Below are 23,332 nucleotides of genomic sequence, written 5' to 3' on the forward strand. Positions count from 1 at the left end.
CCTTGACCCGATTGGTCTTGCTAATAGGCTCTAGCAAGACCAATCACCTTTTGGTCATTTAAGATTTACATATTCTTGTTTGCTATTGTGGTTGCTTGCTTGATTATAATAGGTTATAATACCACCAACCTAATACCAAATATATTAAAATAAATTTTTTTTAACCAATTAAGTTTTTGCAAAATTAAACTAAATTTGATTTTCCAAAACCTTATAACTTAATAGTTTAACTATTAATATAAAATTGGTTAGTCATATCGCGACAAACTTAGTTTTAATAGGTTATTTAAAACTAAGTGTCCTGAGAGATGAAAGGGTTCATCGTGTTGTCCCGATTAATACAATAAAACTGGACTTTTACTCTATTCGGTAATTATAAAATTAATTCAAATTTAAAACCAATAGTTTATGCCAATCCTACTACAAGTCACACTTGAAGCATATGGCGAAATTTCGAGTGTTTGGAGCTAAAGCACCGCACTTGTTTTATAGCCTATCCCATCAAGGTGAAAGCGTTTCGTTGACACATCCGGCCCTTTCACACGTCACTGTACTAGGACAATTATTACTTTACTCTCCTGTTACGTGCTAAAGTTGTCTGGAGACTTAAAGCGGGCAAAGATGAGGCTAAACGTATCTATACAGACAATCGTTGTCTCTATAGGCCTCATAACCGAGAGTTGTGCTCTATTCACAATTGACAATCGTTGTCAGTCTGCCTAACCACTTATTAATGTTGTGTGCTACAGCTGCCTTTAATAACTGGAAGCCAGATTCTCATACTTCTATTTCATTAATGTTATTGGGTCATTAATAATAGGATTACAACGTCGAAAATACTAATTAAATTTACTTTTGCTTTATTAATCAGATGTCGTCAAATGAAATCACACCCTACGCCCTTAAGACTATCCTTGAGAAGGATAAACTGAACGGTACCAACTTCATCGAATGGCACCGCAACTTGAGACTTGTTCTCACCATGGCAAAGTGCCTATATGTTCTCGATGGACCTGTTCCGTTAAATGGTGATTACTCGTTTTGTATTCCGCTGTGTATTCTATTATTAATGTGATTAATAATTATGAAACCAATCTTATTAAACCGGGTTTAAAAGTTAAACCGTTGACTAATCACCACTGGAACCCAACAGGGGTATCAGAGCCTTGGTTACAACATACGAGTCGAATCCGGTCTTTTCACCGGATCTACATCATAAACTTCAAACTAGTTGAAGTTTTTGATCTAGACAAGATTTTTGAGCAATCTTAGTTTGGTTAATTTTTATTTATTTTATTTGACCAAAATATTGCTCAAATTTATTTTTATCGAATATGTAAATCTGGCCCGACCTTGTTTGTTTGGTTGAATGGTTTTTGGTTTTTGGCCATATGGATGGTTCAAAAGTTGTATTTATTTTTCGGTTTTATTTTATGGTTTTTGGCCACTTTGATGGTTCAAAATTGTAATAGATAGGGTTTAGTTTTTCATTACTTGTATTAGTGAAATGTTGTAATGAAGAAGACCCGAAGGAAAACCGAGGACGAGGACATTTTGATAATGAGTCTATTCTTGAATCAGAACTCGTGTTAGTGTTGCTTAGTGATGTATGAGTTTTGCTTTTTCCATAGGGCATTCTTGGTGAGGGTTTTCTCATTTCATTAGCATCTTTTTATATGTGAATCAGAATGGTGTATGTGCATATTTAAGATGAAGGTGTCTACTGGAGCTTTGTACTTACCATTTTTCTAGAGAGCCTGGTTTGTTCATCTGTTCCCTAGACTCGGAATGCAGACATTCTTTCCTTGAAACGTTGTGATATAGATTTAATAACGTGATATATAAAAGTAAGCCGTAATCGAAGAGCGTGTTGAATTTGTGTGATGATCGAGAGTTATTATTATAATTAATATGTGTTTAAGAGTAATTACTTTTGATATTGGTCACCTAATAAAGTGGGTTTCATTTCTTATATATATAGTATGAATATAAATTGATGAGTTATAATTATAGTTTATGTGTGTTTAAGAGTGGTTAATAGTCCACAAAGAGTACTTAGCCTGCAATCATGTAATGGGGGAATGAGCACTCATGAGTATTATTTATACATCAGTCAATCATGTATTGCCACCACATTTCTACCCTTAATTACCCATAAACCACAAAATTACCGGAACACCTACCCACAAGTCACTACTAAAAAACTAAAGCTTTTCCGACAAAAAAATAGTAGGTAAATTGTTGGAATCACAGATTAGCGACAAAGTACCGAGGAATCGCTTTTGTAGGAAAAACGCTCCTAGGAAATATTTAATTCATTTTAATTCTTCAATGGTCAACAATGAATCAATTTTGTGTGGCAAACCGTTGCCATATAATGAAGTCATGCACCTTACCCACATGGGATGGGATGGTGTTGCCATGTGGTTTGGAAGCCACACGCTCTATCTATATGGGTTTCACGTCCTCTCTAATAGCATATTTACTTGCAATTAATGTTCATGACTTCATGAAGGTTAGAAAGAATATACATTTGATCATTCCTATCTCAATCCATTCAAACGACCCATCCATGTTCACCCGTGGACCATCAAAATTGGAGTTCTATGTACATACATGCTGGACAAATCGGTTAATTATTGTATAGAGAATGATTATATTAACTAACATGTAAATTTGTTGCATAAATTAAGATTTTACCCACCATACCCGGTATTCACATATAATGCAAAAAAATATTGAATAGGGAGGCCCGAATTGTGGTACTTGTGCCTATTGTCTTTGTGAAGTGCACGAGAGGCAATGTTTATTTCTAACATCCTGAAAGTGTTGGACGTATTACCTTGATGGAATTACCAATGTGTATACTTGTTGTAAGAAGAGTGGTAGATGGAATGTTGACCGTAAAGAGTGGCTAGGAATAATATGGGAGGTAACTTGAAATAAGGCTAGTGATGGTGTTTGTGAAACCGAAAGTGTCATCGAATGGATGCATCAATGGGTATTAATTGGTGAGTTGATGGAAAGTGGGTTTCATTTCGTGAATTATACTAATATAAGTTGATGAGTTATTAATTAATACTGGTTTAAATTGATGAGTTATTAACTTGCATTTATAAATATTAAGTACCTGAAGTAAACATTTACATAACTTAGTAGTTTTTCATAGGAACATTACAAGTCTATATGACCTTGTCATTATTTCTTATAATGCTTGTTTGGTGGTTCTTGATTAACTTTTGTGATTATATGTTTCATATCTGGAAAAAATTAAAATAATGACACAGATACGGTTTAAGACACTTTAACCCAGTTGGTTTTATTGGACTCTGTTTTATAGCACCTCCTAAAATGATGTGATAACTAATAAAAAGTTAAAAAACACACTAAATCTCGTCATCAAGACAACAATAGATTCCAATTCAACAAATTTATCCAACTTCGTCTAGAAAACATAAACAGACAATGAAATTCTTCAAGCCATACACTCCCGGTATAATTTAACACAATAAATGTTCTATATTAAATTTAACTTTCTAAAATGTTGTTATACACAAAACATGCATCTAAGTAACCTTTCACGCTCCATTTCACAGTGACACCGACCCATCACCTGCACATTATATCATAATACTATTATCAACATCTACATGTATTTCAGATAACACGACTTTTTTATTTTATCATACCATGATAAACTCTTGCTCCTGCTACGACTCCTGCTTTTGTTAATTGAGAGCATGTATATATGAAGTTACCCCCAAACACTTTTTAGGTGTGGGTTTTGGGTACATAAATCATTATTGTTATCCAAAACTAATGACTTGACACCCGAATAAGCATATAATTAACCAAAAACATAAAAAACTAATCATACCCAATTTGAAGTTGCATTAATAAGAATAATTTGCTTAATAATGATAAAAAATGTAAAGAAAGAACAATACTTGTTTGAGTTAACACATGAATAATCATATAATTAACCAAAAACATAAAAAAAAAACTAATCATACTCATTTCAAGTCGCATTAATCAAAATAATTTTCTAAATTATGATAAAAAAATGTATAGAAAGAACAATACCTGCAGTTTGCTTCTTTTCTTAAATAAAAGGAACATCAAAAAACATTCCGGATGATGAATTGAGTTAAACCATTTGAGTATACTAAATAACAGCAAGATAAGCACCCCTACCGTGCAATGCGTGCAACATTGATAGGAATTCTTCAAAAGTACACACATATATAAAAAAATGATGCTACAGAAGTAACTAATGCTAACATCATGATACTTTAAGATGATAGTATTGTGGATAATAACTTAATAATTATCATAATTACTTGAACCCCCCACTAAATGGCAAACATTTGGGTTTCCTCCAACTTCATTAAGCAAAGGATGTAAAAGTAACTTCGTAAGTGGACGAAGCTTCATCAAGTTGCACCAAGTGCTTTAAGAATTGATTTAAGTGTTGACAAATTACTTTTTATGTCCAATTATGAAATGACACTTTTGCCCTTGTAATGTAATTGTGAAATTACCTTCATTGCCCACCACTCCTCCTTTATATACAACTAGCAAAAGTGTCCGCGCGTTGCTGCGGATTCACGCAGATATTCCTTCGTATTGGTTTGAGAGCATGTTGCCAACGTGTGTATGGTTTGTTGGATTTTTTTTTGCGGGGGTGCGCACTAAAATATTGACTTACGCATATACATTGGATGCATCGTGTTTTGTGAAACATTTGTTAATGGAGTAGGTTTATGGCACTGTGATTTTTAATCTACATAAACAATTGAAGGTATGTTAATTGGTGAGTTGTTGAGTTGTTAGAGTTCAAATTTAATCGAAATAAAAAAGAAATGCTCAAGTTAAATTCAAAAATTTGTCAGTCAGTTTAAGCCTCTAAGTAGACGTGCACAAAAAAACCGGTTCCGGAACCTAACTGGTGGAACCGAACCGGAACCGGTTCCAGTTCCAACCCGGTTGGTACAATACCCGGTTTGGGTATTTTTGTACCCGAAAATCGTACCCGGCTCTAAGTGACCAATTTACCTTTTTCTGGCAACTTCCTAATCGGATAGTATCAATCAATTACGACTTGCAATTTATTTACCCATTAAAATATTTCAAATGTTGACGGTTGACTAACCAAACAATATGTTGTTATAAAAATATGTTTACACTCTGAATTATAAGAATATATTTTATAAGGTCCAACCAAATAGTCTATTTGTAGACTATGCACACATAGGATTGCAGCTAGTGTGGGAGCTAATATGTAGCCAATCCTCTCGAGAAAACACAGGAGCCATAATCTCCACAATTTGTACCCATAACCGTATTGGTGGTAAAGTCAAAACTATTGGGTATCACTTATATTTGTTTGGCAAGGTTTCAACCCTTCATGGTCAAGTTACTTACTTCACAAGTCAAACACTTGTATAAAACAATAGCCATGCTCAAATGGTGCATTCTAGAAATAAGGGTTCAAACTAAAAACCAGGTAAGCTATATATATTTGTTTATTATTAGTATACAAATAAATATTGATGAATCGTTAACTTAAATAATATCATAAACTTTATTTATAGTAAAACTAATGAGTTATACACGTTCCGGTAATTTTTCAATTACAAATATAAATACATGAAAGCCATCAAAACTTTCAACCGATGTCTATTGTTATGAGGACAAGGTTTAATAAAGAAAAAAACTAATCTTAAGGATGTACTTAGGATATTAAGCAACCACATTGCACGTTGCAAACTTACAATCCTCCACCTAACCAGGTAGAAATGCACGAGGAACCAGGGGTAAGCCGTAAGCCTAATTCATCTTCAACCTGTAAAAGATGAAATCAGCCTAGGCTCGATAACAAGTCAAAACGAAAGACAAATTGTAACTCAAATTGACCTGTCTATGCTCACGAGGTTGTTAGCTTTTCGGGTTGGCACTGCATGCCCATTGGGAGTCGAAGCCAAGTTTAGTTCATCATAAACGAGCTCGTTCTCAGGTTGAAGATATGAAGGTACCCTTCATGTTTGGTTTCTAGGCCCATATCTGCCTCGATCAAGTGCATCAACATCTGCATTTTGTGTCACATTAAATAGTTAGCATGTAATAAATAGCTGACTGTTAGTCAATGTGTCAAATACATAACTCGCCATGTCAGTATCATTACTTACTACCCATGAGACATTCATCTTTCTTTGTTTCAGTAGCCTTCTGTGGCGTTGCAATATCTAATAAATCAAGTTAGGGGTTATATGCAGCAGGTTCAACAAAATATTATGAGAACAAGAATGTAGACGACACAAATCCAATAAGAAATGTGGTGGATACAATTTTCTAGTTTCCACACAAGTGTTTCCCTGCTGACATCTCTAGTGTATACTTTTCCGAGTTCTAGCCACCATCCGAGCCATGTTTGTAGGTCGTTACATCATAGCCAGCTTGATTTGAGCTCAGTTATATGTCTAACGGGTCAAGCCGGATGTTGTAACCATGGCTCTAGCATTACCTGAATTTATGTCCAATAACCAGCGTTCCTCGACAAGACCTCGCGCAGTTGTTTTTCCCATGAAACCCATTCTTTTGAGTATGTTTCTTTACTGGACTATAATCTGAATATTAAGAAAACACATAAACACAATTACAAAAAGGCAAAAGAACAATATAATTTAAGCATTTACAAAAAGGCATAATACTCAGAAATGTCGTACCTCTTCGTTGTACAGGTGATAGAACATTAGCAGCACGTATCCGACATGTGGCGATGATTTATCAACACTTCCACTCAAATACAACGCTAAATAGTGAGACAAGTATTTAAATACAAAGCGTAAGTGGGAAGAAAGCTACAGTTGCATACAAACTGAATAAAAACAAACGTACAAGATGATCAAGTTCACGGTACATGATATAATTGATAATGCAGCAAGAGAGAGCGGATTTGGTTCAGTTCCTACATGTTAACAACAATAAAAATAGCATGGTAAAATTTAAATCCTAATGCATCAATTCACCCATTATAACAGCACTAAATGGTATTTGTGGGAAGAAATACAATTCTTAAAATGCATAAAGGATTTACATAAACCTTCGGAGGCGGGCACAATTGGTACCGGTGCAGATTTAGCACAACCAGGTATTCCTAAAAATAATATGTACAATTGAAATTAGTGAGAATATATGCGTATACATGTATACCAAATTTATAATCATACACGTCATACCTGGAAAGAATATGAGGAGACCTTCGTTTTTCTGAATGGAACTGGGAGCTGGGCTGGCAAAAAATATTCTGTTTGAACCAAATGACCAGCGGTAGCACATCCTATCAAACCTTGATTTTCTGGACTGCGTTTTGCGTAGGTGAGAAAGCCCAAGACTCCGACCAAGCAAACATATTGAAGCAGAACATTACCGTATCTAATTTCGTGGTGCTATGGGTGGAGGGATGGAACTCACAACTGCAAACATGGGTCATAGTTATAGCATCTAGCTCATCATGTCAATTGATTTGGGCATTGAATAACATTCAATTAAGATGGCTGTTCATGAAACCCTAATTAATATAAGCATAAACGTATTGTGATTGCTTATCCAGTGTATAAACCGTATGTATGCATTATTATATAATAAATGTAATAATTAATAACAAACTGGTTAATTAATTAACCTTTGGAGTGCCTCTGGTAGACAGGTGTTGAGAAATCTGATGAGTGCTTCGATGTGTAGACAGGTCTTGAGAAGTCTGATGAGTGCTTCGATGTGATCGGGAGGTGGCGGTGGAGGCCGGAGCGGCAAAAAGGTAGGGTTGAGCAGGAACTGCCATGGCTTGGGAAGAAGGGGATACGCAAGTAGGTATGTATGTGGATATATTATAATAATAATAATTATTATTATTATTATTATTAGAATATAATAATAATAATAATAATAATAATAATAATAATAATGGTAACCGTATGTATGCATTATATTATTATATATAGTATTACATATATAGTTGAATCATAATAAAAAGTCACAAATGGTACAAGAGTAAATACGCAAGATATGACGCATATTAAACTTGTACGAGATGCTTGAAGGGCAAACCAAGGTGATGGCAAATTACTTTTGCTACCCTATTATGAATTATCATATTTGTTCTTAGTCTTTAATTATGAAATGACCATCTTATTCATCACTTATACATAATAATATAATAATAATATAGATATAGATATAGATTATATTGTTACTATGGCGTGAGAATAAGTTTATGGTAATCTAAACGAAAAAAAGATGTTAAATTGTCAAATTGTAATTTGTAAGAATAAATGCATAAATGTAGGTTGGTGAGACTGCAGTTCACATTAGTTGGGTTACTCTTACGTCATCCAAACTAAGGCTGCCTTGTCTTGTAGCAATACTCATTTTTATGCTCCCGACTTTAGGTCAAAACGGCATATACACAAAATTTAAACTGGGTAATTAGTTCTAAAGGTGGACATTTTGTTTTACTTTCAACAGAAGTGTAATTCATATTGTTGCCAAATAACAAAATTTACCACTTTGCTTATAGTAGTTTAATTTTGTGGTGTTGGTCCACTTCATACCTTTAGTTAAATTATACAATCTAAAAAAACAAAACAAAACAAAACTATAAAAACATTATAGGTATGCTAACGAATACACCAAGACGACAATTACACATTTATGTACATCCCAAAAGTATATTGGCTACATATGTAATTATTAGTAAAGTTTTGACATATTTAACATGATGCTATGAGTTGAACCACTTTAAACGGGTCAACAAGTTGGGTTGTACTGATGTAAACTTTACTGTTGTATCTCTTCTGACTGATTGATATATATCTCTAATCATATGTATTTTCAAATTAAAATTAAATTGGGTATCTTTGTGTTTTCTTGGGCTTAGCTTTGTTTGCTTGCAATTGATGTCTTTGCTCGATAGTTATGGTATTATGATATTTGTATATAAGAGGAGTTTGGGAAAAGTGGGATTATTATATACAATTATGTCTACAAATAGTTGATTCGAAAAGCAAGTGTGATACAGTCGGTATCTAGCTATTTGCACAAAGTTTATGAACCGATTTCGGATTTCAAAGCTATACATATTGATATCAGCTATATTTGCATTATGAAACTTAACGGATGCGTTATGAAACTTGATATAGATATAACAACCATTCTTGGACCCTCACCATTGAAGAAGGCAAAACTTGATTCAACACCTTTTGGAGATAAACAATGCATTATGATACTTGATATATAGATATGACAACATTCTTGGATCCTCACCATTGAAGAAGGAAAAAAAATGATTCAACACCTTTTGGAGATAATCAATGTGTTATGAAACTTAATATGATAATCATGTTTCCATTTGAAGTTAATTAATGGTAGTAATGAGGTAGATAGGTAACGGATAATTATGACCAATCAACTTAACCATCACTTCACTGTTGTTGATCCAACAAGTGATTTAAGTAACCGGCTTCAACTTTAAATTTATGATCGACATGTATATAGAGTGATCCAAAGTGATTATTGTGTATGTTCTTCTTCCACACGTATAGATTGATCATGTTACGAAGTACTCATCAAATGAAAATAAATACATGGATAAGAAAAATCGTGAACAACTTAAGATTCAATGGTGAATATACGATTAATACTTAAAACCCAATCTTCACCAATGTGGCAAGATTTGAAATAGTCACGAATACAAATTTAGAACAAGGGTGACTTAAGACCTACAGTAGCACTGAAATAAAGATACAACTAAAGAATCATATATATGAAACATCTATAGACTAAGTTTTATCAACTATAATGAAACCCTAAAGATAGAAGATGGATTGATAGTCCGAGAGATAGATACTGACCACTCATTACATTTTCCTACAGTGTGTCACTAAAGTCCGGCTCGGATTGTAGATCCCGAAGGTTAATCAGAGTGTCTTTGAAGCCTGTAGTTGAACTCCAATGATCATCCAATAATATATCCATGCGTATAACTCCACTTTTTTATGAAAAATATTCGGATGGAAATTGAGTTTTTCTTTAAAGACATTATTGGCTATGGATTGGTTTCTACCAGCAAATTACTTCATATAATTTGCATCCTGAGAAGGGTTAGATTGTAGAGCTAAATGTTGGTTGAACACGGTGGGTATTCGAATTAAAAAAATTGAAAGAGGCTGAAAAATGAAAAAAACAATAAGGAACTTTTGTACAATTAATGAGAGTGAAAATGAGGGAAAAAACCTTTTTGCAATTGTGGCATTAGAACTAGAGAACAAAAGATAGTGATATATAGAGACTTAGTACTTGGACCCAATAAATAACCCGAATTGAAAAAACACTGTTGTTAATTCAACGTACCGTCGAGTTACAGTCACACCACTCGAAAGTTTGCTGGGCAAACTCTGGTTCAATTATCAAGCTACAGACTCACCATGCGATTAACAGTATCCGGCCTCCTAGATCACCTTCCAATCCTGCCAACGATTAGAATAGCAAGGAAGAAAATTCTCACAGAGAATTCTAAATTTGCAAACTCAAAAACTGTCTTTCCATTTCATTCATGTTCAATACAAAAGGTAGGAAAAAAACAGAAAATAACCACCCACTAAGCTTACAATTAGGAAAAGAAAAAAACAGCATGGAAAAGGTCAAATAAGCTAAAACAATGAAAATTACCGGAATTAAAATTGCTGAAGTAGAATGAAAAACATGCTTGCATAGTGGGCTGGAAATATTGTGTCATGCACCATGCTGGACTTGGGCCAGACAAACCCAGTTTAACTCATCTTGACTTTGGGCTGGATCAGCATCTGTTTGAGCTCCAAATGAGGTTTTGGGTGTGCATCCATCAGATAGACTACTTGTAGTAAAGTTGGGAGATGAAGTTAATGGTATTTATATAAGTTGATATCACTGACGGTTAACCAACTGCTAATTTTTCAAAATTCAAAAAAGTATATGTGGTTGTTTCAAAGGAAACTCAATAATATATGTGTATATATATATATATATTTATATATATATATATGATGGTTTAAGAGAGAAATAAGATTATTGCGAGAAGTGATCTTGAACCATTGATTTGGTCAAATCAATGATCCAGATTTATAGTGACAATTGTTTAATAAATTGGAAACTGATATGGAAAGTTTTAATGATAATGGATATAATGGTAATTTTTTATGTAACCTACTAAAATTAATTAAACAAACATAATTAGATTAATTAATTAATCTGACACTTTCCCAAGTTTAGCTTAATTACATAAATAATAATAAAAGTTCATATTTTATGTATAAAATATATACAAATCTATGTATGATTAATTGTGTGTAGGTGGAATGTAAGATTGTGTAAGTACAAATTTCATATTTTTACAAGCATTATTAATTTAAGTATGTAACAATCAATCTGTGTAGGGAAATTTTTAGTTGCGTATGTATATGTGTTGTAAATAGAGTTTTTGTTACATATAAAATCACGTTTGACTGAAATGTGAATAATATGTAGGTTAATATGCAGGGGCGGCTTGGGCATAGGGCGACGTGGGCGACCGGCCGGAGCACTTAATTTTCGGGGGCACAAATTTTTATATATATAGATATTTTTATGAAAAATATTATATATATATATATATATATATATATATATATATATATTTAATGTTTACTCTAAATATACAATAATTAGGTTGGTCTAGTGGTAAAGGGGAATGACTTCCAATCAAATGGTTGCAAGTTCTAGTCTCACTTGAGACATTTTTTAAGTTTATTTTTGTACACAAAGTTTTTTACACAACCTAAATCATAACCAAGTAAGCCCATTTAAAAATTTAATTGTTTAAACCAAACAAAAAACCCATTTACATAAGGCCTAATTTTTTTTCTTATAATATTTCATTACTCGTTAGAGTCTACGGGCCTTTTTATTTCGGCTCGGCCGAGGCATATAAATTCTCGGAGACGACCCTGTTAATATGAATAATACGTAGGTTAATATTATGATCAGTGTAAGTTAATATTATGGTCTGTTTAGGTTAATATGAATAATTTTTAGGTTATTATTATGATCGATATAGATTATAGTATGATCTGTGTAGATTAATATGAATAATGTGTAGGTTATTATTATGATTGGTGTAGGTCATTAGGCTTTAATTAATGCGAGTTAATTCTTCCAAATATAAAAAAATTTGAATGTTTATTATTGTACCCTTGTAATTAATTAAAAGAAAAAATAAAAGGAAAAATTTTGATTGGTTGAGATGACTTCTCGTAATAATCTCATTTCTCTCATGAACTTAAACCTATGTGTGTGTGTGTGTGTGTATAACGCTTTAAGTCAGAGGATGGAGTTAATGACATTTAAATAAGCTGGTATATCATTACGTTCACCTAACGACTAAATTTTCAAAATTCTAAAAAAGGTATACCTTGTTTAAAAAAGACTAATAAATATATAACAGGTAAAGTCAAGGTTGCAAAAGGCGTTAGGCGCTCCCAAGACGGTCGATTAAGGAGTTGTGAGTGCTCGGTCTAGGAGGGGTGTACCCGTGGAGTACTCGGACATATGGAATTTTATAAAAAAATTAATTTTTCGGATATTATATATACGTCAAATATCAAAAGTTTATCATATATTATTAAAAATGCATACGAAAAATTAAAAAATCAATCAATAATTATTACATATTAGTTCAAGAACATGTCTTAATTGATGAAAGACGTACCTCAATCAAACGTGAATAGGAGGTTTGAGAGTTTAGAACTTTGAATCGGATGATAAGAGTGGCGGAGGCGAGTTTAGATTTGAAATTATGTTGCATCTTAGCGTGAAAAGGAAATAAAGTAATTGTGGGATATTGGAGAAATTATGTTTTTTTAATAAAAGTCAATTTTTTTTGTTAAAGACCGAGTTGGACCACCTAGGCCGAGTAGAGCCGCCCATGTCCGAGTTGGACCACTTAGGATCGTGTTAGACCATCTGGGACTGATTCTGATTTTTTTGACCTTGGAGTGTAAAAGCAGCGCAATGGAGTGTAGAGGAGCGCCTAGGCACCGAGTACTTGATCGATGTCGTAAGGTCAATTAAAAACATTTATAAAATACCTTTACTAGCAAGGGAAAGTAAGGTGTTAAATCCACAGGGAATCAGTGAAAAGTGCTAATCAAACTCAAGACTTATTAATTAACTCATTTAATGCGGACAAACGATGTTAAACAAGCTTTTGAAAATGGTTTGATTGTTAAATACTTTGGAAAACAAGTAACTTTAATTTTATAAATACTTATGAGAAAAATAACCAACTCCGGGTTTCAGGTTCCAATGCAGATTGGATAAGTTAATTAAACCTATTCGGAAATCACTTTATTTAAATAAATAATCAAATGACTAAATATATGACCTTATTGATTATCAGAACTTAATCCGAACAATTGGTTTGTGAATAATAATCTAATTGATTACTAGATTTAAGATTTGATAAATGCAATCAGCTTAATGGTTAAAAATATACAGGTCAATGACACTAACAACCTAATCCTAAAAGTTGATGACCACAAATCAATTAACTGATAAGATTTCAAAGATTTTAATTACAAAAAACTGTTTAACCAAATAAACAAGCATAAAGATTCAACTAACCGAATGATTAACCAAATCCAAAGTGAAGGTTTAAATCAATAAACTCCAAATACAAAGACAACCTACGCCCGGAAATGGTCACAAAAGTTTTAGCCTAGCATATGCATCTTGAAGATCTTGATTCTTGGCTGAGATTATGAGAACATGGATGATTGTGGTGATTGGTAGGTGTTAGGATGGTGTATGACGGTTCCAAAATCACCCAGGTATGTTAGGTATGAAGGATGATTGATTTTAGGGTTTTCTAGGCTTAAAATGGAAGAAAAATAATAAAATTTGTTTTTCCCGTCAGGCCAAACCGTAAGCTACGGCCTGGCCACCGTAGTCTACGGTCTGGCTGTAGCCTACGACCTAGCTTCTCTGCCTTACGATGGCTACAGTACCAAAACATCGTTTTCTTTATGAAATCTTCATTCCAACTTCGTTTTCCTAGCCGCTTGCGGCCACGTCTTCGTATTTCAATTCTCTATCATATAATATATCATTAATTTCATTTCCACTTCATCATAAATGCAATAAATTAGCTCCTTTAAGCTATGATTACATGTAAACATAAAACCAATCAAAATATTTGTGTTCGATACAAATAAACAAGTAAAACACACAATATAAAACACTTAAAGCACGTTCCTTCTTCCTCACATCAATACTCGGCTGTCTAGCCTAACTTTTAACATTGGGTAAAGTTAGAGGATGAAGATCATGATATTTAAATAAGTTGATATCTTTATATTAACTTAACGCCTAAATTTTCCGAATTTAAAAGAAAAAAACAAAAACTAGTAAATATATAACGAATAAAATTAGAGGATGCGGAGTTATAAATGGCATTTAAATAAATTGACACCATCACGTTAACCTAACGGCAAAGTTATCAAGATTAAAAAAATACAATGTTTTAAAATCGGTACGTACCGGCTGATTGAACTGGTTATATCGGATTCTGATAAAACAACTGGTATTTAGAGCTCGGTATTTTTAGGTGGCTTACTAGAAAATCGTATTGTTGTTTTTTTTATTGAAAAAACATCGGTTTAAACCGGCAAACCAGTTTTAAAGTCAAGAGGTTTTTTTATATATTTTTGTGATCCATATTTTTTTAAAATGACTTTTAACCTAACGAATAAAATTGAAACGAGTAAACATGGTAAAAGAAAATCCGCTAATCAACCAATTTTTTATCATGTAAATCCAAGGTTGGTTTCTTTACATATTTCGTATATAAGTTGATATCATTACCATTAACCACGACTACTTTTTCAAAATTAAAAAAGTATACGTTGATATATCATTACGTTCACCGAACGACTATATAACACAAGATATAACACTTTAACTTAGACGATAAAGTTAATGCATTTAAATGAGTTGATATATCATTACGTTTACCGAACGACTATATTTTCAAAATTCGAAAAAAAGTATACATTGTTTAAAAAAAGGCTAATATAAATATATAATTGGTAAAGTTAGAGGATGAAGATCATGTCATTAAATAAGTTGATATGTTAATATTTACTTAATTGCTAAATTTTCAAAATTTAAAAGAAGAGAAAAAAAAAAGAGACTAGTAAATATATAACGGGTAAAATTAAAGGATGCGAAGTTACTAATGACACTTAAATAAATTGGCGTCATCACATTAACCTAATGGATAAGTTTTCAAGATAAAACAATACAATTTTTTAAAATTCGGTACGTACCGGCCGGTTGAATCGATTATATCGGATTATGGTAAGACAACCGGTATTTAGATCTCGATATTTTTGAGCGGTTTACTAAAACATCGTACCGCTATATTTTGAAAAAACCGGTTTAAATCGGCACACCTTTTTTAAAGGCAAGAGATTTTTTATATTCTTTTGTGGTCCTTATTGTTTTTAAAAAAAATGACTTTTAACTTAACAAATAAAATTGAAACAAGTAAACACGGTAAATGATTATTCGCTAATCAATCAATTTTATATCATGCAAATCTAAGGTTGGTTTCTTTACATATTTTGTATATAAGTTGATATCATTGATGTTAACCAACAACTAATATTTTAGAATTCAAAAACTATACATTGTTGTTTCAAAGGAAAACGAATTAAAAAAATATAACGCTTTAAGTCACATGATGCAATTAATGACACTTGAATAAGATGATATATTTGATTCACCTAATGACTAAATTTTCAAAGTTCAAAAAAAGGATGTCGTGTTTAAAAAAAGGATAATAAATATATAATGGGTAAAGTTAGAGGATGAAGATTATGGCATTTAAATAATTTGATATCTTTATGTTAAATTAACGGCTAAATTTTTTGAATTTAAAAGAAAAAAACAAAAACTAGTAAATATATATTGGGTAAATTAGAGGATGCGAAGTTATAAATAACATTTAAATAAATTGACATCATCACGTTAACCTAAGAGCAAAGTTATCAAGATTATATAAATACAATGTTTTAAAATCGGCACGTACCGGCCGATTGAACTGTTATATCGGATTTTGGTAAAACAAATGATATTTAGAGCTCGGTATTTTTAGGTGGTTTAACTGAATATCATATCGTTGGGCTTTTTTTTATTTTTTTTTATTTTTTGGAAAAACATCGGTTTAAACCGGCAAACCAGTTTTAAAGGCAAGAGATTTTTTTATATTTTTTGTAGTCCATATTTTTTTAGAATGACTTTTAACCTAATGAATAAAATTGAAACGAGTAAACACGGTAAAAGATGATTCGTTAACCAACCAATTTTGTATCCTGCAAATCCAAGGTTGGTTTCTTTATATATTTCTTATATTAGTTGATATTATTGACGTTAACCAACAACTAATTTTTAAAGTTCAAAAAAGTATATTTTGTTGTTTCAAAGGAAAACTTAATAAAAAAAATAGAATGTTTTAAGTCAGAGGATGAAGTTAATAATATTTAAATAGATATATAACATTCACTTGATGGCTAAATTTCAAAATTAAAAAAAAGATGTCTTGTTTAAAAAGGATAATAAATATATAATGGGTAAAGTTAAAGGATGAATATCATGACATTTAAATAAGTTGATATCCTTAAGTTAAACAAACGGCTAATTTTTTTTTAAATTCAAAATATGAAAATTTAGAGACTAGTATGAATGTATAACGGGTAAAATTAGATGATGCGGAGTTATTAATGACATAAATAAATTGGCATCGCTTCGTTAACCTAACGCTTCGTTAACCTAACGACTAAGTTTTCAAGATTAAAAAAATAAAATGTCTTAAAATCGGTACGTATCAGCCGATTGAACCGGTCATATCAGATTTTGGTAAGGCAACCGGTACTTAGAGCCCGGTATTTTGGGTGGTTTACTTGAATATCGTACTGATGGTTTAAAAAAATACCAGTTTAAATGGGTAAACCGGTTTTAAAGCCAAGAGATTTTTTATATTTTTTTTGTGATCCATATTTTTTTTAAATGACTTTCAATCTAACGAATAAAATTGAAATGAGTAAACACAATAAATGATGATTCACTAATCAATCAATTTTATATCCTGCAAATTCAAGGTTGGTCTCTTTACATATTTTTTATATAAGTTGATATCATTGATGTTAACCAACAACTAATTTTTTAAAACTCAAAAACTATACGTTGTTTCAAAGGAAAACGAATTAAAAATATATAACGCTTTAAGTCACAAGACGAAGTTAATGACACTTAAATAAGATGATATATGACATTCACCTAATGGTTAAATTTTCAAAGTTCAAAAAAAGGATATCGTGTTTAAAAAAAGGATAACAAATATAATGGGTAAAGTTAGATGATGAGGTTCATGACATTTAAATAATTTGATATCTTTATGTTAACTTAACAGCTAAAATTTTCGAATTTAAAAGAAAAAAACAAAAACTAGTAAATATATAACAGGTAAAACTAGAGGATGTTATAAATGACGTTTAAATAAATTGACATCCATGTTAACCTAACGGCAAAGTTATCAAGATTATATAAATACAATGTTTTAAAATCGGTACGTACCAACCGATTGAACTGTTATATCTAGTGGTGTTAATTCTTAACACGACCCGAAACCGACACGAAAAAAAAACAGGTTTGGGTTGGCTCACACGACCCGTTTAAAAAACGGGTCGGGTTGACCTGTTTTCTAAACAGGTCGGGTTCGGGTTGACATGTATAAAAACGGGTTGACCCATTTACCCGTTTAATTTTAGATATTTTAAAATTAATTTTATATTCCCTCTTTAGTTTTAAAATGTGTTAGAGAATTTGATTATTTTTCATTCCCCGTATTGCCTTTTTAAGTATCCTCATAAATTCTATTTTTCGTGAACGACACTTTTAAATTCTCAATTAGAATTTCGTTACCCAAGATGCATTTCTTCTGCTCATTCACCAATATGCATGAACATGTCGTCAAATCCATCTATATCTAAATCGACTCATGCTTAAATTTCATTTGAATTTTGCAATATATGGTTTTGATTTTATTATAATTTGTATGTCTAATTATATAAATTAACTTTTTTATAAAAATATGGGTTAAACGGGTCATGTTCGGGTCGACCCGAATTTATGTGTGTGCGGGTTAGGGTTGACATCTTTGATACGAATAATAATATGGGTCGGGTTCGGGTTGCACATTTCAACCTGTCAACCCACCAACCCGCAACCCGTTAACCCGCCAACCTGCCAACCCGACACGTTTGACAGCCCTAGTTATATCGGATTTTGGTAAAACAACTGATATATAGAGCCCGATATTTTTAGACGGTTTACTAGTATATCGTAGCGTTGGTTTATTTTTTTGAAAAAACATCGGATTACACCGGGAAACCAGTTTTAAAGGCAAGATATTTTTTATATTTTTTGTGGTCCATACCTTTTTTAAATGACTTTTAACATAATGAATAAAATTAAAACGAGTAAACACGGTAAAAGATTATTCGTTAATCTACCAATTTTGTATCATGCAAATCCAAGGTTGGTTTCTTTACATATTTCTTATATTAGTTGATATCATTGACGTTAACCAACAACTAAATTTTTAAATTTCAAAAAAGTATATGTTGTTGTTTCAAAGGAAAAATTAATAAAAAAAAATAACGTTTTAAGTCAGAAGATGAAGTTAATGTAAATAAGTTGATATATAACGTTCACCTAACGACTAAATTTTCAAAATTCAAAAACAAGATGCCTTGTTTAAATAAAGGATAATAAATATATAATGGGTAAAGTTAAAGAATGAAGATCATGCCATTTAAATAAGTTAATATCCTTATGTTAACCTAACGGCTAATTTTTTAAATTCAAAATACGAAAAATAGAGACTAGTATGAATACATAACGGGTAAAATTAGAGGATGCAAAGTTATTAATGACATTTAAATAAATTGACATCGCCTCGTTAACCTAACGGCTAAGTTTTCAAGATTAAAAAATACAATGTCTTATAAACCGGTACGCATCGGCCGATTAAACCGGTTATATCAGATTTTGGTAAGGCAACCAGTATTTAGAGTCCGGTATTTTTGAGTGGTTTACTTGAATATCGTACCGGCTGTTTAAAAAACGGTTTAACTCGGTAAACCGGTTTTAAAGCCAAAAGTTTTTTTTTATATTTTTTTGTGGTCCATATTTTTTTTAAAATGACTTCTAACCTAACAAATAAATTGAAACGATTAAACACAGTAAACGATGATTTGCTAATCAACCGATTTTATATCCTGCAAACGATGAATCCATGGTTGGTTTCTTACATATTTTGTAATATATTAAGTTTGTATACAAAGAACAAACTTCCTACTTGACTCGATAATTTTTCATTGGTGAAGTTTGATTCATGCATGCTGTTAATTAATGTACATTTGAGTTTTTTTTTAAGTTTAAGTTGTATTTATATGGAATTAGATGTTAAACTTTTCAATTGGTTGAACCACTCAGTATATCCCGTTTCAACTATTTATATCATCTTTAAACCAAATCCGGTACGAGTAAAATATCAGTTTTTAAAACATTGAAAAAATATATATGTTGTTGATTCACATAAAGACTAAATAAAAATATGATTGACAGTCAAATTAAAATTATAACATTTAAAGAAGTTAATACCATTATGTTAATCTAACGGTTAAATTTTTAAAATTCAAATAATATACATTGATATTTTAAATGCATATAAATAAATAGGAATGACAATGAAACTCGAACGGGATAGGAAGACTCGAAACCCATAACTTTTTGGATATGTAATACCCATCTCGTTAGATTATGAGACGGGTATGAGATTACTTTTGAATTTTTTTTGGGTTTGTTACGATTATTAGATTTGTAGTGTGTCTGATAACCCGACCTGATTACCTAATAACATTGTTTCGTTTACCTGATTATATACCAATAACACGACATATAGTATACCCTAAAAATTATTAATCTGTTTATGTTTTTTATGGAATTGTTTTTATCTTTTTGGTAAAATTGGATGTATCATATGAAACTCGCAGCGTTATTTATTTGTCAAAACATTGTTTATAACAAGTTTTAATTGATTTATGGTTACTTAGTGGTTTAATTAAGTAGTTATAATTTTTCAAAACTTTGTTGATGTCCGATGAGTTTTCGGTCGTATATACTCAAAGAGTATTTTTTAATAAACCGACTAATATATTCTGAAACCCACAAGTTTACCCGATACCGATTTATGATTGGTAATTACTAAATACCCAACAAATTTAAAACTGATTGTAATAAGGTTTACTAATTGGGTATGAGTTTAACCCCGTGTCATCCCTAGTAAATAAAAAATATGATGGGTATGACCAATACCCCAAAACACACAAAACTGCACCAAATTTCCATCATCATCTGATTGGCCAATTACCCAATTACCTCTCGCCTCACGACTTCACCGACATCTCTTTCATTCGAAATGATGCCGTGGAAGATCGCTACAGCGTCCTTGTTAAGCTGGAGGTACCCTTCATTACATACACTTGTAATTCACTGTGTCTTATTATTCAGAATGAGGTTACTTTGCTCAGTTAGTCGAGTACACAGAGTTGCCTACTTGCCCTGTTTGTCTTGGTCAGTAGTTACTTACTGTCATTCATGTCTCTTACTACTAGTTGTGTATTTCTAATTTTTATATTGACCATGACACAAGTGCAATACAAATTACGCATTCCTTTCACTGTCCCTGTATCTCTAAGTGTCTTGCCAGGTTCGTTTGTTTTATTTACTGCATACTAAGCACATGAGACTGATATAGATACTTCTTTTTCGCTTCTAAACTAGCTCTGCGCTCATGAATTGACTTGTGTATTTTGAAATACGCTAGTAATGGCCACTTTTAATAGTCTTGATCAAATTTAAGAAGCTAACTTTCTCTTGTGTTAGGTATGTCGGCTTTGTCAGCAGCACGATGGCAAACCAATGTGTGCAGTTTGTGCCTAATATGTGGTTTTGTAGGATGTGGAAGGTAACATACTTCTAATAACTTTCATTATTTCTTTTAGGTATTTAACTACTATCTATATATTATAAATAAATTGTTGATGTTAAAGGTATGAAAAAGGGCATGCTATCGAGCATTATAGGCAAGCTCAACATTGTTATTCACTTGAACTAGATCTAACACAGCAGATTTGGGTGATAAATATGTGCATCGCTTAAATCAATCAAAAGTTGGTAGCAAGTCAGTTGTGACAGATCACCAATAAGGCGAGAAGGGGATTGTCGTGATAAAGTTGATGACGAGTTTGGTGGGGCCCGCAAAGTTGATACGGTAACTTACTAACTTCCTCTTCATCTTTATTTGTATTTTTCAGTTGCATCTAATATTAATTATTCCTTTGCTTAAAAATACACAGATTGTGGATGAATACAACTTTCTTCTTGCAACCCAGATGGAGACCCAGCGACAAGTATGTTTAGTTTTTTATATGCGTTTTAAGACTGTAATGTACCGAACGCTCAGTGAAACATTCGGTGGGAAGTTCGTATGTTTAGGAAACGAACGAACATGAACACATGTCTCATTCGTTCATTTATGTTCGCTTTTAATAAATTCATTTATGTTTGTTCGTTTAAGTTCATTTATATGCACTCATTATGCTTGTTTTTGTTCGTTTACATTTTTACATTCATTTATATTATCATTTTTAAATGAATACATTGTATTGATTTAAACTTTTTAGACACGCTACAATTTAGTCTAGTTTAAATAACGTTATAGGTCCAACACATATTTAAAAGCATTTACTTTTAATTGGTTTTGGCTCAGTTACGTCTGTTTGTTTATGTTAAAATGTGTTCATTCATGAACCTTTCGTTTATACTTTATACTGTCAAAGAACGATCATAAAGGAACACAAACATGTTCATTTTCTTAACGACCAGACACAAACATGAGAACATGTGCGGTTTTGTTAAAAGTTAAACGAATTGTTCTGTTCATTTACAGGCCTATCTTTTTTATGAGTTAATTTAGCGTGCAACTATTAATCACAAGTTGATAATATTTTCAGCATTATGAAGCATTACTTGCTGAGGCAAAAAGTCAAAAGGAGATAATAATAGCTGAAACAACAGAGAAAACTGAAGTTGAAAAGACACGGGAAATTCAACATAAACTGGAGGAACTTGCAAAAGAAACTAAAGCGGTTTCAAATGTTAGTTTTTTTATTGTCATTTATCATATTTCTGTCACTTGTTATGCAACTGAGAGTTTAATATAATATATGTGTCAGATTAATGAAGATCTTGCAAAAGAACAAGAATCTTTGAAGAGTAAGTACAAGGAAATCCAAGAGAGGTAATTTCCTCCTTTTTTTTCACATTGATTATCTATAAAATTCAGAAATATTGATTAAAATGTGTTTGATTTCAGGGAAATTTCATTACTGAAAATGAAAGATGAGAAAATACTGGATCTTCAAGAACAGGTATAATAAGTCTTGGTAATTGTGTGTTTATTGTTTTCAAAATTAGATGATGAGTGTTTAAATCCTAATAACAGATTAGAGACTTGCAAATTTATATGGAAGCTCAAAAAACATTGGCGCAGTCTAGTGATACACATGAGCTAAAAGGGGGCACGGTTCTTCCGGTTCAATCAAACCCATCAAACACCAAGAAAACCCCTAAAAGGCGAGCACGCAAACATAACTAGATACATTTATATATTTGTTTGGGGTGGTGTGTACATAAAGATAAAAGCATGTAGCCCACTTTGACTATTAATCGACGCCAGTGCGCATGATAGTAACAGAGATGAAGGACATAAATGGAGTTGTAAGGTTTTTGAATGGTTGGTTGCTGTTGTTTGTATATGTGGTAATGGTCTTTTCTTAAAGATCTTTACCAAAAGATTCATGTAAAAGAATATTCTGTCTTTTTGAAATAAAGCTATGTTGGTATTCAAAGTTCAATTCACACAATTGACGATTCAATTAGAACAAGATGATATACACAAACTGATTATTGAATTAAAATACTGAAAATATGCGATTGAATATACTGAATAGGTTAGTTGTTAATTTGTCTGACATCATCCCTATTTATAGACTAAGTAATTACATATTAACCCTATTAAATACAATAATTATAATAAAACCCATATACTTAATATAAATATTAATAAGTTTAGTTT

General features: G+C 31.8%; 1 protein-coding gene across 1 annotated transcript; it reads left to right on the forward strand.

Moving 5' to 3' along the window:
- Positions 1-21,458: 21,458 nt before the first annotated feature.
- Positions 21,459-23,092, forward strand: LOC143635606 (BRAP2 RING ZnF UBP domain-containing protein 1-like). The gene is made up of 6 exons (XM_077103393.1): positions 21,459-21,466; positions 21,552-21,605; positions 22,209-22,352; positions 22,431-22,495; positions 22,571-22,625; positions 22,700-23,092. Exons 2-6 carry the CDS (start codon positions 21,588-21,590, stop codon positions 22,850-22,852), a joined length of 435 nt encoding a protein of 144 aa, XP_076959508.1. The 5' UTR covers positions 21,459-21,466; positions 21,552-21,587; the 3' UTR covers positions 22,853-23,092.
- Positions 23,093-23,332: the final 240 nt, after the last annotated feature.

This window comes from Bidens hawaiensis, unplaced genomic scaffold (genome assembly GCF_021521415.1).
Source record: "Bidens hawaiensis isolate Kalapana, Puna unplaced genomic scaffold, B.hawaiensis_p1.1 tig00007614_1, whole genome shotgun sequence".
Taxonomy (NCBI): Eukaryota; Viridiplantae; Streptophyta; class Magnoliopsida; order Asterales; family Asteraceae; genus Bidens; species Bidens hawaiensis.

Bases quoted from the DNA above. Each gene is read 5' to 3' on its own strand.
- LOC143635606 (XM_077103393.1), top strand. The intron at 22,353-22,430 runs GTTAGTTTTTTT...TATATGTGTCAG, and splicing joins AAACTAAAGCGGTTTCAAAT to ATTAATGAAGATCTTGCAAA. The intron at 22,626-22,699 runs GTATAATAAGTC...TCCTAATAACAG, and splicing joins TACTGGATCTTCAAGAACAG to ATTAGAGACTTGCAAATTTA.